Source organism: Pipistrellus kuhlii, unplaced genomic scaffold (assembly GCF_014108245.1).
Source record: "Pipistrellus kuhlii isolate mPipKuh1 unplaced genomic scaffold, mPipKuh1.p scaffold_m20_p_2, whole genome shotgun sequence".
Classification (NCBI taxonomy): domain Eukaryota; kingdom Metazoa; phylum Chordata; class Mammalia; order Chiroptera; family Vespertilionidae; genus Pipistrellus; species Pipistrellus kuhlii.
The window spans coordinates 137,019,333-137,036,184 of NW_023425515.1; the positions used below are offsets into that span (position 1 = coordinate 137,019,333).

The 16,852-nt window shown below is 38.3% G+C and overlaps 1 protein-coding gene across 1 annotated transcript in view; it reads left to right on the forward strand.

Moving 5' to 3' along the window:
* The window catches only part of TTLL7 (tubulin tyrosine ligase like 7), a 128,529-nt gene that overhangs the window by 101,002 nt on the left and 10,675 nt on the right, over positions 1 to 16,852 (forward strand). Inside the window, exons 19-20 of the mRNA XM_036445638.2 lie at positions 4,397 to 4,557; positions 8,671 to 8,844. Of these exons, the coding sequence (XP_036301531.1) occupies positions 4,397 to 4,557; positions 8,671 to 8,844 (335 nt within the window). The remainder of the gene's footprint in view (positions 1 to 4,396; positions 4,558 to 8,670; positions 8,845 to 16,852) is intronic.

Below are 16,852 nucleotides of genomic sequence, written 5' to 3' on the forward strand. Positions count from 1 at the left end.
TTAATATTGGATTGGAATGTTTTTAAAAGTCACAGTGTTGGAAATGGATGCCCATGTTCTGTAGGTTTGCCTCACTTGAATCCACAGGTAAACACAAATGGCACCTTGCTGATCATTTGTTTTAGTGTTTCAAAAAAATTTTTTTTTTAATTTTCCATCCACTTTCTTCTAACTCAGAGGTCTAAAAGAGCATTGCAAAAAGAACCTATACTGATTTACCTCACCTCAGCCTGCCTTTCTAAACTTATTTAGCGAGTGTTTTACTAAAGGTACAGTCCTTGTCTTCCCATCAAGATGGTCTTTTAAACAAGCTAGCCCTTGCACTAAGGCCCCAATGGAGGGAGTGTCTAGGCAACCTTGTTTATACACAACAATCCCACCCAAGTTCCCAAGTATTTCTTAACTGGAGGTGAATTTGAATCTTAGAAGAGACCATTTGGTTCTCTCCTAGGGTAGTATTCTATTGTGTAAATGTACTACAGCTGTTTTATCCACTCATCTACTGATGGGCGCTAGAGATGCTTCCAAATGTTGGCTGTAAATAGCACTTTAATGAACATAGGCGTGGATATACTTTTGATCAGTGTTTTGGATTTCTTTGGATACATTTCCAGAAGTGGAACTGCTGCGTCATAAGGCAGTTCCATTTTTAATTTTTTGAGGTAACTCCATATTGCTTTCCACAGTGGCTGCACCGGTCTGCATTCCCACCAGCAGGGCACCAGGGTTCTCTTTGCTCCACACCCTCGCCAACACTTGCTGTTTATTGATTTATTGATGATAGCCATTCTGACATGTGTGAGGTGCTATCTACTGTGGTTTTAATTTGCATTTTTCTGATGATTAGTGATGTTGAACTTCTTTTCATATGCCTACTGGCCATTTGTGTGTCCTCTTTGGAGAAGTGTCTCTTCAGGACCTTTGCCCATTTTTAAAAATTGAATTGTTTGTTTGTTTTTTGGTGTTGAGTTGTATATGTTTCTTTTTTTATATACATAAATTTTGGATATTAACTCCTTATCAGCTGCATCCCTGATGAATATGTACTCCCTTTCAGTGGGTTGTCTTTTCAAAAGTTTTGTCTGTGCAAAACCTTTTTTATTTTAATGTAGTCCCAGTTGTTTATTTTTTCTTTTGCTTCCCTTGCCTGAGGTGATAGATCAAGAAAAAAAATATTGCTATGAGATATATACCTCCTCTGTTTTCTTCTAGGATGTTTATGGTTTTGAGTCTAACATTTAAGTCTTTAATCCATTCTGAGCTTATTCTTAGGTATGGTGTAAGAAGGTGGTCTGTTTTCTTTTTCTTTTCTTTTTTCTTTCTTTCTTTCTTTCTTTCTTTTTTTTTTTTTTTTTTTGCACTTATCTGTCAATTTTCCCAACCTATTTATTGAATAGACTTTGTTTACCCCATTATATGTTTTTGGCTCCTTGTCAAATATTAATTGACCATAAAGACATGAGTTGATTTTTGGGCTCTCTGTTCTGTTCTATTACTCTGTATGTCTGTTTTTATGCCAGTAGCATGCTGTTTTGATTACTATGACCTTTTAGTATAGTTTGGTATTAAGTAGCATGATTCTTGCAACTTTGTTCTTTTTTAAGGTTGCTGTGGTTATTCAGAGAATGTTGTGGTTTCATATAAATTTTTAGAATATTCTAGATTTCTTTGGGCCGTATGGGCTTTTTTTTTTTTTTTAATATATATTTTATTGAATTTTTACAGAGAGGAAGAGAGAGGGATAGAGAGTTAGAAACATTGACGAGAGAGAATCATCAATCAGCTACCCCCTGCACACCCTCCACTGGGGATGTGCCGCAACCAAGGTACATGCCCTTGACCGGAATCGAACCTGGGACCTTTTGGTCCACAGGCCGACGCTCTATCCACTGAGCCAAACTGGTTTCGGCAGTATGGGCTTTTTAATGGTGTTAACTCTTCGTATGCATCAACATGGTATATGTTTCCACTTATTTGTATCTCCTTCTGTTTTTTTCTTCAGTATCTTGTAATTTTCTGAGTACAGATGCTTTACACCCTTGGTTAAATTTATTCTTAGTATTTTTTTTTGAAGCAATTGTGAATAGGATTCTTTTCTGAGTTTTCCTTTCTGATAGTTCATTGTTGGTGTATTAAAATGCAACTGATTTCTGGGTATTTAATTTGTATCCTGCTGCTTATTGTGTTCATTTATCAGTTCTAGTAATTTTTTTTTTGGTGAAATCTTTAGGGTTCTCTATATTCTGTATTATGTCATCTGCAAATAATGACAGTTTTACTTCTTTTCCAACTTGGATGCTTTGTATTTCTTCTTCTTGTCTTATTGCTATGGCTAGGTCTACTCGTACTAAGTTGAATAAAAGTGGCAAAAGTGGACATCCCTGTCTTGTACCTGATCTTAAGGAAAACACTTGTAGTTTTTGCCCAGTGAGTATGATGTTGGCTGTGAGATTGTCATGTTGTGTCTTGATTACATGGAAATATGTTCCCTGCATTCCCACTGCTGAGTGTTTTTATCATAAAAGTGTGCTAAATTTTATCAAATTTATCAAATGAATATATTGATATGATCATGTGGATTTTATCTTTCAATTTATTTGTGTGGTGTATCACGTTTATTGACTTGTGAATATTGTACCAACTTTGCATCCCCAGAATAAATCCCACTTGATTGTGGTGTATGTTCTTTTTGATGAGTTGCTAAACCCAGTTTACTAATATTTTGTTGAGGATTTTAGCATCTATGTTTAACAGGGTTATTAGCCTATAATTTTTTTTCTTTGTAGTGTCCTTGTCTGGTTTTGGAATTGGGATAATGCTGGCTTCATAAAAGGAGCCTGGGAGTCTTCCCTCCTCTTGGATTTCCTTGAAATAGTTTGAAAAGGTTAGGTGTTAGTTCTTCTTTGAACGTTTGGTAAAATTAACTAGTGAAGCAATCCAGTCAAGAACTTTTGTTTGTTGGGAGTTTTTAAATTACTGCTTTAATTTCACTATTGTAAACTGTCAATCCTCTGTCCAGATTCTCTGATTCATCCTGAGTCAGTTTTGGAATATTGTAGGTTTCTAGGAATTTATCTATTTTGTCCAGATTGTCCAATTTGTTGTCATAGTTGTGGTAACATTTTCTTACAATCCTTTGCATTTATTTTGTGTCAGTTGTTATTTCTCCCCTTTCATTTTTTATTTTATTTATTTGGGTCCTCTTATTTATTTATTTATTTATTTATTTTTTTTCCCTAGAGGAGTCTGGTTAAAGGTTTGCCAATCTTGTTTATCTTTTCAAAGAACCAGATCTTGATTTCACTAATCTTTTGTATTGTTTTTTTAGACTTTATTTTGTTTATTTCTGCTCTGATCTTTATTATTTCCTTCCTTCTACTCACTTTAGGTTTTTTTTCCCTCCCAAGTTCCTCTAACTGTAAAATTAGATTATTTATTTGATATTTTTCTTGTTTCTTGAGATAGACCTATAATACTACAAATTTCCCTCTGAGGACCGCTTTCACTGTGTCCCATAGATTTTAGGTTGTTGTGTTCTCATTTGTATTTGTTTTATGGTATCTTTTGATTTCTTTCTTGATATTATTGTTAATCTATTCATTGTTTAGAAACATGTTATTTAGCCTCCATGTATTGTGTTTCTTCAGATTTTTTTTCTTGTGATTGATTTCTGGTTTCATACCATTATGGTCAGAGACGATGCTTGATATGATCTCAATCTTCTTAAATTTATTGAGACCTGTTTTTGTGTCCTAATATGTGGTCTATCCTAGAAAATGTTCCATGTGCATTTGAAAAGAATGTATATTCTGCTGCTTTGGGGTGAAAGGCTCTGAAGATACCAATTAAATCTATCTGATCAAGTGTGCCATTTAAGGCCACCATTTCCTTGTTGATTTTCTGTCTGGAAGATCTATTCATTGTTGTTAATGGCGTGGTATAATTAATTACTGTGATCGTATTACTGTCAGTCTCTTCCTTTATGTCCTTCAAGATTTGCTTTACATATTTAAGTGTTCCTATGTTGGGTGCATAAATGTTTATAAAGGCTAAGCCCTCTTATTGGATTAAATTTAATCTTCTTAACTACAGTGGTCTGACTTGTCATCTATGTCATATATGAAATTTCATGAATACATTAATGTACTTGTTTTTATTTATTATTTATTTAGGTCTTTTTAAAAAAATTTGTGGACTTTTTAATCTGTGCTTTTGTTCAGTTATGAGTGATTGTGTGTGTAATCTTTAGATTATTTTACAAGCTTTCAAATGTTGAAAGCATTTTTCCATATTACATTTATTTTCCAAATAAAATAAATTAATAATTTTTTTTAATCTTTGACTTTGAGACACACACAAATACGCCTAGATTTTGCAATATTTTTCCCCCCACTAGGTTTTGGATATAGTGAAAACAAGTATTCGCACAACCCTTCCACGCATCTGGAAGGTGGTTGATGTCGATGAACTACCTTTATATCGGATTTTTAACCGGGTTTTTAATCGCTTACTCTGGAGTCATGGCCAAGGACTATGGAACTGTTTCTGTGATTCAGGGTAAGTTCTAAGTTATCTTTTATTATTGTCATTTAAAATATTTTATGGTTAGCTATAAAAGTAGCTCAATAAACAGATAGAATTTCTTTTTAAAAATATATTTTTATTGATTCCAGAGAGGAAGGAAGAGAGAGAGATAGAAACATCAGTGATGAGAGAATCATTGATTGGCTGCCTATTGCAGGCTCCCTACTGGGATTGTGCCCACAGTCTAGGCATATGCCTTGACTGGGAATCAAACATGACTCTTGGTTCATAGGTTGACACTCAACCACTGAGCCATACCAGTTTGGAAAAGATTGAATTTCTTTAATAATCTCTTAAAATGTTAATTACTCAGCTATAATTTATAGCAGTTAAACTGACTTATTTGAGATGATTAATATGACAACACCACCTAACTAATCTGGATTCAGGATTCAGGGAAGAGAGGTGGTCTTAATGAAAATCTCAAAATCTGTAAGGTTCTTCTACTGTTGCCTCTATGTAGCAAATTTTGAAAATTATGGCTCTATTTAGACCGCTCCTCTTCAGAATTTCAGTCCTGCCATACTTGTTATGACTCATTATCATTTTAGCCTTGTGATGATATCTAAAGCCAAACATATCATAACACTCTTTTATTAATAAATGACTTTCCTCTTGGACCTCTCTTAATTCTTTTGTATGCTCCCAATCGTACAGGTTAATATCTCAGGAACTCCTGCATCTTCCTTTTCTTTCACTTCCTTTTCCAGCCATCTGCTAAATCCTGTTAGTTTTTCTGTCACATTCCCACTGGCTGCTCTAGATTGTTTTTCATCATTCTTAACAATTATTAAGTACTTACTTCCTACTGTGTTAAATAGTTTTGGAGATAAAAAGTTGAATCTAACATAGATTTGATCCTCAAGAAACTTAAAAAAAAAAGTTAATAGCTGACACCATACAACTTACAATGTGCCAGGCACAGTTCTAGACACTTTACATGTATTAACTGATTAAATCCTCATAACTTGACTTTGAAACAAGTTCTCTGATTTTTATCTCTTTCATAAACAAGGAAACTGAGTCACGGTTAGTTGATAATGACTTAGTACCCTGGGATTCAAACTCAGGGCGCCTGGCCCCAGAGTTTGTGCTCTTAAGCAATAATCTCTGTGGTCGAAGTAGCACTGCTAGTGGTCGCTAAGCACCAGGGCAGGTGGAGTGGGAGTAGCTTTGAACCCATTTCTTTATAAACTTGGTGGTTTGAAGAGGTGGGTTTAATACTAGATTTTATTTTGCAGCTTTACAAATGAGTTTCTTAGGGCTCCTCAATTTTATGAAACCACGTGGTGGTGTGTGTTTGATTTTCAGTTTGGACCCAGAATAGTTCTACTTATATTTAGGTCATATCTAGTCAATGTATAATCCTTTAACTTTGGCCTAACAGCCTAGTAATCAGGGTAACACTGTACTCTTAGCTCAGTTCTGAAGGAATTATTTTAATAAAGCACTCAGCTCTTTCACAGTTAGGTGTAAAATCTTGGAAAAATATAATTCGAATAACTGTGCATCAACTTGATTACTGCCTCTATCTGTCAACACCTTAATAATGAAACAATAAATAAATAAATCATTCCTTTTCCACATCCAGAATTATTAAAGAATATGGTAGATCTTTGTGGTAGGTTTCTCTAGAATTGGCGTAGCGGTATTACTGATTCATCAAACAGAGAACATATTCATCCCTCTCTCTTGCTCTTGCAGGCCGCTGAAGTCCATGCTTAGTGATTTATTTTTTTCCACATGCAGCTGCCTGGGAATGTTATATTGCTCCACATTCTAAATGTGTTCTCTCCAAGGAGATAGCTCTTGGGTTTATTCACTATGTTTTACTGGGATAGCGGAAGTTTAGGTTTTGTTGAGACTCCAACAAGGCCTGCGCACTTAGGAAGGCTGGCCAACTGAAGTAACGTTTCAGGTGAGGTTTGTAGTAAGAGGAAGAAAGGAGCTGGCCAGGCAGAGCAAAGACGAGAATGCAGGAGCTAGTGTGGGGAAGGAACACTTTGTTTGGAAAAGATCTCTTTCCTCTCAAAACCCTGGTATGTAAACGCCAAAGAGGAGAATCTGGTGTGGATCCTTTTAACTAAAGGCATTTTTCCTTTGGAAGTTTTTCATGGAGAAGCTTCCCTTTTATAATAGCATCTTAAGGCAAGATGAAATTGTAAGGAATATTCTAAGGTAGTCTACTTCTAAGCTAAATTATATGACTACTTGAAAATGTACCTGTAACTTAAAATTATGTGAATCTTACTGTTCTCTTATCACTTTCATTTTGATGTGTTGTTGGTAGTATTTTTCAGCTCATTACTCTTTCTGTTCCCTTTTCCCTGATTATATTTAACTTTGGACCACTCATCCATCCATTAGGATTTCTACCAGAGAAGGTAGAAGTTGCTTTCACTTTTCAAATAACTGCTTTATTAAATATTTTGATGAGAAAGGGCATGAAAATTATTGCATTACTGGATGATAGGAAGCTTTTCAAGTTTCTAACTCTCATTAATACCTCTCCTCCCCCCTTTTGTTGCCAGAGATATTTAGTATTCTGTATCTTATTGATATACTAGTGGCCCGGTGCATGAAATTCATGCACAGTGGTAGGGGATGGTGGTCCCTCAGCCAGGCCTAAACGCTCTCCAGGGGATATCTGACTGCCGGTGGGATCAGGCCTAAACCAGCAGTTGGACATCCCTCTTGTAATCTGGGACTGCTGGCTCCTAACAGCTCACCTGCCAGCCTGCTTTATCGCTCCTAACCACTCTGCCAGCCTTCTTGCCCCCAACTGCCCCCCCCCCCCATTGGCTTTCTCTCCCCCAACTTCTCCCCCTTGCTGACCTGATCACCCTCAACTTACCCCCCCACTGGCCTGATCATCCCCAACTGTCCCCCGCCAGCCTGCTTGTCCTCAACGTCCCCTCTCCCCCCCCGTTGCTGGCTTGCTTGTCCCCAACTGCCCTCCCTACCAGCCTGTTCACCCCCAAACTATCCCCCTGCTGGCCTGTTTGCCCCCACCTGCCCTTCCTTCCTGGCCTGATTGCCCTAACCATCTCTGCCTCAGCCCCGCCACTATGACTTTGTCCAGAAAGTCATCCGGAAGGTCTCCTGGTCTAATTACCATATTACCCTTTTATTAGTATAGATTACTAACAAAAGTCATTTTATTTAATATTTCTCTGAGGGTGAGAATATGCCAGAAAGAACTTTTTAACCATTTTCTTTTTTCTTCTTTTTTACTTTTTAAAATATACTTTATTGATCTTTACAGAGAAGAAGGGTGAGGGATAGACAGTTAGAAACATTGAGAGTGAAATATCAACTAGCTGTCTCCTGCACACCCCCACTTGGGATGTGCCCACAACCAAGGTACATCCCCTTGACTAGAATCGAACCTGGGACCCTTCAGTCTGCAGACTGATGCTCTATCCACTGAGCCAAACTGGTTAGGGCTGTGGGGATCGGGCTGAAACCCAGCAGTCTGACATCCCCCCAGGGATGTAGCCCTGCCAAAGCAGCAGGTGGTCAGGGAGGAGCCCCAGCCAGGGCCCAGTGCAGCTCTGTGGGCACTCATCCTGACTGTGAGCGTATTGACCACCACGGGGCAGCTCCTGCATTGGGCATCTGCTCCTTGGTGGTCAGTGTGCATCATAGTGACCAGTCAACCGATGGTTACGGTCATTCAGTTGTAACAGTAGCTTAGGCTTTTATATATAGAGAGATGTAAAGGTAAATATAGCTTTCTGGAAAACCTAAATTCCTGAAATACCTAACTTTTGAGAAAATAGCTCAGTATTTTACAAATACTTGATTTGTAGAGTAACTCAATTTTTTAGGTAGTGTTGGAAAACCATCTTTTTACTTACCCACTGATGGCAGCAGTAAATTCTTAAAAGACACATATTCTATGTTGTTTTTTAATATCATGATTAATTTCCAAATATATATTTATTTTATACCTTTCAACTGTCTGCTGTCACTTCAATTGTGTGAGTTTCTATTGTTTCTTATTGCTTTGTTGCTAGGTAAGTGATGTAGCTGGTTGCCATTTTTAGCAGCATCATGAGGTCATGTCTGTTTCCATGCCAACAGGTCCTCTTGGGAGAGTATTTTCAGTAGAAGCCCAGAGGTGGTGACTCCTTTGCAGCTCCAGTGTTGCCAGCGCCTGGTTGAACTATGTAAACACTGCCTGCTTCTGGTTTACAAATATGAAACAGAGACAAGAGGATCACTCTCAGGCATTGGTACTGACTGGGGAAATTCCAGGTACTTGCATATTTTTCATAGACTATGCGTTTTATACAAAGTGAAGCCACAGGCAGTTTGAAATTGAAAGTCTTTTTGTTTATGGCTAGGGAAAAAGCTAAAGACTGAAAATTCATACATATTGTAGTCTACAAAATACTTTAAATTTGCACAATGTTTATTTTTATAGGCCCAAACAAACCTGAAGGGGTTAGAAATAAACTACATGGGAATGAGATTATTTGGTTTACATGGTTTTGCTTTCAAAAGCTAAGTAAGAACAATGAAAAATGCTAATAAAATTACCACCCCCACCTCCCAATAGGGATATTTACCATTTAAACTTAAGCCTAACAGTTGAGAAAAATGCCTTTATGCCTTTACTACTTCCTTCATCATAAAACAAATAAGTGGGACTTCTAGGAATATATCCTAGAAAACCCAAAACTCCAATCAGAAAGAATGTATGCACCTCTATGTTCATAGCAACACAATTTATAATACATAAGATCTGTATATACATATTGTAATATATATATATATATATCTATATATATAGATATATATAGATATATATATATATATGTAAAATATAATACAATAGACCAAGTGCTATTAGTAGATGAGTGGATAAAAAAGCTGAGGTACATTTACACAATAGAATACTAGGCTGCAGTAAAAAAGAAGGACCTCTTACCCTTTGAGACATCCTGGAGGGACCTGGAAAGTACCATGCTAAGTGAAATAACTCAGAGAAAGACAAGTATCACGTAATTTCACTCATATATGGAATCTAATTAACAAAATAAAGTGATGAATTGAGTGGATTCAGAGACATGAAACCATGGCACAGAGTGCAGAATCTTGAAGGGTAGGCAGGGGAGGGTAAGTGGTGGTGGTGGGGTAATCAAACAAAGACCTTTTATGCATATATGCATAACCCATGAATGCAGACAGTGGGGAGGTGAAGACCTGGGGCAGGAGATGGGGTTGGGCTAGAGGAGGTCAATGGGGGGAAAAAGGGAACATACGTGATATTTCAACACTAAAGATTTAAAAAATAAAATTGGCAGAAAAACACAAAAAAAAACCCAACAGAAAAGCACACAAATCAGTGGGATATAAGTTTGATAGTTTCTATTTAAAACTTGAGTTTTTATAAATGTTACCGTTAAAATAGGTAGTTTTCAAACACATAAAAATAATGTTATTAAGTTGCAAAACATACAGAGTAAATAAGAAATACATTTTTGCACCACAAGACAATCATAGTTCCCATTAGATTTAAAGAAGACTATGACTTTATTTTTAGTACTAGAGCCCGGTGCATGAATTCATCCCTACAAGATGGGGCCAAACCATCCCAGATTGTGAGAGGGCACAGGCCAGGCTGAGGGATCCCACTGGTGCACGGTTGGGCACAGACGGACACAGGAGGTTGGCCAGCCAAGGAGGGACTTGGGGAGGCCTCCAGGGTATGTCTGGCCCATCTCGCTCAGTCCCAATCAGCGGGACTCCAGTATCAAGCTAACCTACCAGTTGGAGCATCTGCCCCCTTTATCGTCAGTGCACTTCATGATGACTGGTTGACTGTCTGCTCCCTGGGGGTCAATGCATATCATATAGTGAGTGGTTGAGTGCCTTAGTGCATCATTAGCATATCACGCCTTTGATTGGTTGAATGGCCGACCAGATGACTGGATACTTAGCATATTAGGCTTTTATTATATAGGATATGTAAGTTGTAGTCCTACTCAGGATAGAAAAGAGTAAACCATGACTTTGAAAAACTAAGTGATTTTTAATTGATTTTTAGAGAGAGAGGAAGGGAGAGAGAGAGAAAGAGATGTGAGAGCAACATCAATTGGCTGACTCTTACACACCCCTTACCAGGGATGAAGCCTACAACCCAGGTATGTACCTTGAGTGGGAATTGAACTGGCAATGCTTCAGTGCACAGAATGATGTCCAACTAACTGAGCCATACTGGTCAGGGCTATATTTGCCTAATTTAATCTGTAAAAATTAAGAGAGAAGAAAATAGAGTTAACATAATTAAGGTCTATGACTATGTTTTTCTTGATCACAGATTTGTAGGCTATTTCTGAATAATCTTTAAAGATTATATGGTACCCATTCTTTGGAAGAGAGTGGCCTTCATCCTTGGTCTCAGTAAAGCAATAATTGAATAGACATATCAAATGAAAGCCATTTCTCAGAGTTAGACTCATAACTAAACAAAAGGAACTGATATATAAACCCAGATGAGGCCCAGTGCACAGATTCATGCACCAGTGGGATCCCTTGGTCTAGCCTGTGCCTTCTCACAATCTGGGACCCCAGGCCAAGGGATCCCACCAGTGCACAAACCATGCACCAGACCTCTAGTATGCATATAAGATCTTTGGTTAATATCTTTCGCGCCCCCCCCCCCCCCCCGAGATTCATCAGTCTGTTCATTTTTCCATCCCTGTGTAATGAATGTCTGCTCCCTGGTGTTTAGTGTGCATCATAGCTACTGGATGAATGGTCAAACTGTTAATTAAGGTTTTATATATAATCCTATGTAATAAAAGGCTAATATGCAAATCGACTGAATGACAGAACAACAGGTTGCTATGATGTGCACTAACCACCAGAGGGCAGATGTTCAGCATAGGAGCTGCCCCCTGGTGGTCAGTGTACTCTTATAGGGGGAGCACTGCTCAGCCAGAAGCCCTGAGCTGGGCTCGTGGCTGATGAGTGCAGTGGGAGTGTTGGGAGCCTCTCCCTTCTCCATGACAGTGCTAAGGATGTCTGTCAGTTAGACATTCCCCGAGTGCAAGAGGTGCAGACTGGGCTGAGAGACTCCTACCCCCTGAGTGCAGAATTTCATGCACCAAGCCTCTAGTTTATATATAAAAGCCTAAGCGACTGGCCTACTAGCCAACCAGCCAGTAGCTATGATGCACACTGAACACCAGGGGGCAGACACTCAATGCAGGAGCTGCCAAACTGCAGTTACTTGGCAGCAGCGGTTCTTGGGTGACGCACCTGGAACCAGAGAAAAGAGAGCCTGATTCTGGGGTGCATCACTCTCTCGCAATCCGGGACCTTTTGGGGGATGTTGGAGAGCTGGTTTCGGCCTGATCTCCACAGGGCAGGCTGAAGGACCCCACCAGTGCACAAATCCATGCACCGGGCCTCTAGTATATATATATATGCTAATAAAAGGGTAATATGCTAATTAGACTGGGAGACCTTCTGGGAGACCTTCCAGACATTCTTCTGGATAAAGCCATGGTGGCAGGGCTGAAACAGAGGCAGTTAGGGGTGAGCAGGCCAGTGGGGGGGGGGGGCAGTTGGAGGTGAGCAGGCCAATGGCGAGGGCAATTAGGGGTGATCAGACCAGAAGGGGGGACATTTGGGGGCAATTAGGCAGGAAGGTGAGTGGTTAGGAGCCAGCGGTCCCAGATTGCAAAAAGTGTCCCAGATTGTAGAGGGTGCAGGTTGGGCTGAGATACAGCCCCTTCTCCCTCTCCCCCACAATGCACAAATTTTGTGCACCAGGGCACTAGTACACACACACACACACACACACACACACACACACACACACACTACTAGAGTTCTTGGGATCAATTCAGTATTTTGCCATAACTAGACTTACTTGGGAAACTTTGGGATCTTCAAACACTTTCCAACCTCAACGTCTCTGTTTCTCTATCTCATGTACTGAACATCCATATAATTTCATATCAGAATGAGGGGTTCTATGGCTAAAAACGTTTTAAAAACCCCTGAGTTAGAACTGTTGGCTTTGGTGTTAGGGCCTTGGTATTTGGACAAATCCTCCTCTTATGACAACTAGAAAAGCTGGAAAAAAATTCCAAAACATTTGCTTAAAGACGTCAGAGAGTATTAACCAGGTACTTGTGAATGAGTATGTACTTGTTAGTACTGAGTAATGCTTTTGACAGACTCTTGGGCCCAAGGAAAGAAGTAGTAGTTCAGGGCTTGCAAAGATTGTGTCCTTTGGAAATAGTCTAGATTCCTAGGAGTAATAGTGCTCCATAATTTTTCCAAAGCAAAAGCTGACAGAATTATAGGGAAGCAGACAAATCCATAACCAACCATAAAGGACAATTTTAATATAATGATTAAACAAATTTTTAAAATATATTTTTATTTCAGAGAGGAAGGGAGAAGGAGAGAGAGATAGAAACATCAATGATGAGAGTAAATCATTGATTGGCTGCCTCCTGCATGCCCCCTACTAAGGATCGAGCCTGCAACTGGACATGAGCCCTTGACTGGAATTGAACCCAGGATCCTTTAGTCTGCAGGCCAAAGCTCTATCAACTGAGCCAAACCAGGTAGGGCAATATAATAATTTTTATAAAAAACATAGAATATTTTATATGATTAACAAATTTAACAATCATATGTAAAGGTAAATCAAATAATCTCAGAATACAGTATACCAAGTGCACCAGGAACTTTTTTGAAAACCATATATACAGTGGAATAATAAAACATTTTTCAACAAATTTGAGAAAATTGAAATCATACAGAGTATTTTTTCTGATCACATGCCATTAAGCTAGAAGTAATAATCTATCAATATATAATAAAAGTCTAAGCTACTATTATGGTGGAATGACCAGAACAACCGACTGCTATGATGTGCACTGACCCTTTAGGGGGTAGGCGCTCAATGCAGGAGCTGTTCCCTGGTGGTCACTGTGCTCTCACAGGGGGAGTGCTGCTCAGCAAGAAGCCAGGCTCATAGCTGGTGAGCATAGCAGTGGTGGTAGGAGCCTTGTCCACCTCTGTGGCAGCACTAAGGAGCAGTGAGCCAAAGGGTAAAGAGCAGTGAGCAGGCAGACATCCCCCGAGGGGTCCCCAGATTGCGAGAGGGCACAGTGTACGAATTTTGTGCACCAGGCCTCTAGTAAAATATAGTCAGAAAAACTCACATTTTGAAAAGAGAAAAAATATACTTTTAAATAACCAATGAATCAAAGAAGAAATAATGACATGGAAAAATATTTTGAACTGAATAATCATAAAAGCATTACAAATAAAAATTTGCAACATGTAGCCACAGCATTATTAAAGGGATATTTATAGACTTAAATGAACATATTAGAAAAGCAGAAAGGGAAAATTTAAATGACCTAAGTAATCATCCTGAAAAATGACAAAATGACATTAAAATAAACCCAAAGAATACAGAAAAAGGAAATAAAACTCAGAGCAGAAATTAGATTAAGCTAACAAATTCCTGGAAAAACACATATTATCAAAAGTGACACACAAAGATATAGAAAATCCTAAATAGACTTAACTATTGAAGAAATTGAATCAGTAAATAAAAAGCAATTCTCACAAAGATAACTCTAGATCCATATGGCTTCACAATCCAATTTTATGACACCTACCCAGAGAAAAGGAAAGGACATTATGTCAGAATATGAAGACTGTTCAATCTTACTCCTGAATATAGAAGCAAAAATATTAAATATTAGCAAAATGAACCTTTTTAACATTAACTTAAAGATAGAGTAACATTTAAAAAGTGTTCAATGTAAAATTAATAGAATAAGATCATTTCAAAAGATACAGATAAATCGCTTGCTGGAATTTCATATATAATCATGCTTTTAAAAAATACTTAGCGAGCTAGAAGCAAAAGGTAAATTCTTTAATCCAATAAAGGATAACTACAAAAAACCTACAATAGACATACCTAATGGTAAAATGTTGAAAGCTCTCCATTTGAAATGAGAAACATTAAGCATCGTACTGGAGGTCCTAGCTGACTCTGTGAGGCAAGCAAAAGAAATAAAAGACATTAGATTTGAGAGAAAGAAATAAAACTCATTACTAGCATATACAACTATGTTAATAGAAATCTAAATAAATTCTACAGATAAATTGTGAAGTAAGTTTAACAATTTTGATAAAATAAGTCAAGTAAAATCAATTATACTTTTTCAATATTAAAGTCAAACAGCAAGAATATGAACATTTAGCTGTGATTTTTTTTTCAAAAGCTAATACTTAGGAATAAATGTAACAAAAATGTGTCACAAAATATATATGCAGGAAAATGTAAAAAATGGAAATATCTTATTCATTAGAGTCAATATTGCAATTCTCCTCAAATAGTTCTGTACCTCAGGTTCAATATAATCCTACCTAATAAAAGAGTAATATGCAAATTAATCATCACTCTGCTACACCCACAAGCCATGCCCACCAGCCACACCCACCACCCAATCAGAATGAGTATGCAAATTAACCCAACCAAGATGGCTGCAGCCACAGAGAGCAGTTGAGAGGCTTGGGTTTCCCCGGCAATGGAGGAAGCCAAGCTTTCCACACACTCTGGCCAGCCTAGGCCTCCACTCAAGGATACAAAATTTCAGTTATAAAAGGTAAACAAATCCAAACAGAAATGGCGCCATCCAAGGAGCTAGCAGGGGGCTTGGCTTTGCTCCAGGCTACAAAGTTTCAATTGTAGAAGGTAAATAAATTCCAGATATCAGGGCCTCTGCTTGGGTTGCCAGGGGTATGGCTGACCTGCAAACCACCCAGGCTGCCTCATACCCCAAGGAAACCCCTACCCTGATCTGGGACAACCTTCAGGGTAAACCAGTCAGCCCCCACTCATGCACCAGATATTATCCTATCCAATAAAAGAGTAATATGCAGATTGACAATCACTCCAACACACAAGATGGCTGCCCCCATGTGGTTAAAGATCCTGCCCCCATGTGGACACAAAATGGTCAATGGGAGGGAAGTTGGGAGGCACCAGGCCTGCAAGGGTTGGCAGTTGGAGATGATCAATCCTGCAGGGGAGGGCAGTTAGGGGTGACCAGGCCGGCAGAGGAAGGTAGTTGGGGGCAAACAGGCTGTCAGAGGAGCAGTTAGAATCAATCAGGCTGGCAGGGGAGTGGTTAGGGGGTGATCAGGCTGGCAGGCAGAAGTGGTTAGGGGCAATCAGGAAGGCAGGCAGGCGAGCAGTTGAGAGCCAGCAGTCCTGGATTGTGAGAGGGATGTCCCAGATTGAAGAGAGTGCAGGCTGGGCTGAGCGATACACCCTCCATCCTGTGCGCGAATTTTGTGCATCATGCCTCTAGTGCTAATATAAATGCCAACTTTTTTTTTTTTTTTTTGGCGGGGTAGGGGTGGAGGAGTTCTAGCTTGTTCTAGCATTTACATAAAAAAGCACATGGGCCAAGAATTAGATAAGACACTCTTGAAATAAAAAATGGTAAAATGATAAATATTTGTACTAACATTTTCAATAAAGTTAAAGTAATTTAAGACACTGTAATATTTCCTAAAAGATAGACAAATAGACCAATAAAACCATTCAGTAAGGCCATAAATAGTCTCAGGCGTATATAGAGATTTGGTTTAAACAAATGGTTCTGGAACAATTTGGTTTCTTAATAATAATAAAAAGTAACTTTACTCATACCATATAAAATATAATTTCCAATGAATTGAATATGCAAATGTGAGAGGCAAAACTAAAGATTTCAAAAGAAAATATGGGGGAATATTTTCATCACTTTGTGGTATGCAAATATTATAAAAAATAGAATCAAAAGTATAGATCATAAGTGAATAGTTAAATTTTAATACATAAAATTAAGAACATATGTCATCAGAAGTCCTCACTAAGAGGCTAAAAATGAAAGCCAGAGTAGAAGAAGGTATTGGCAGTTCATATAACCTACTAAATATTCTTATACAGACTGTATACAAACTCCTACAAATGTGAAAGTAAAAGAACCCAAAATACTTCATGGGAAATGGGGAAGACAATTGAAGAGGCTGTTCACAAAATAGTTAAAAAAAAACAAAAAACAAAACAAAACAGCGCCAATAAATATTTGAAAGCAGTTAAGCTATTAATCAGGTAAATGCAAACACCACACACACACACACACACACACACACACACACCACCACCACCACCAACAACAACAACAACAAACAAACAAAAAAAAAAACCACAAAAAACAAAAGA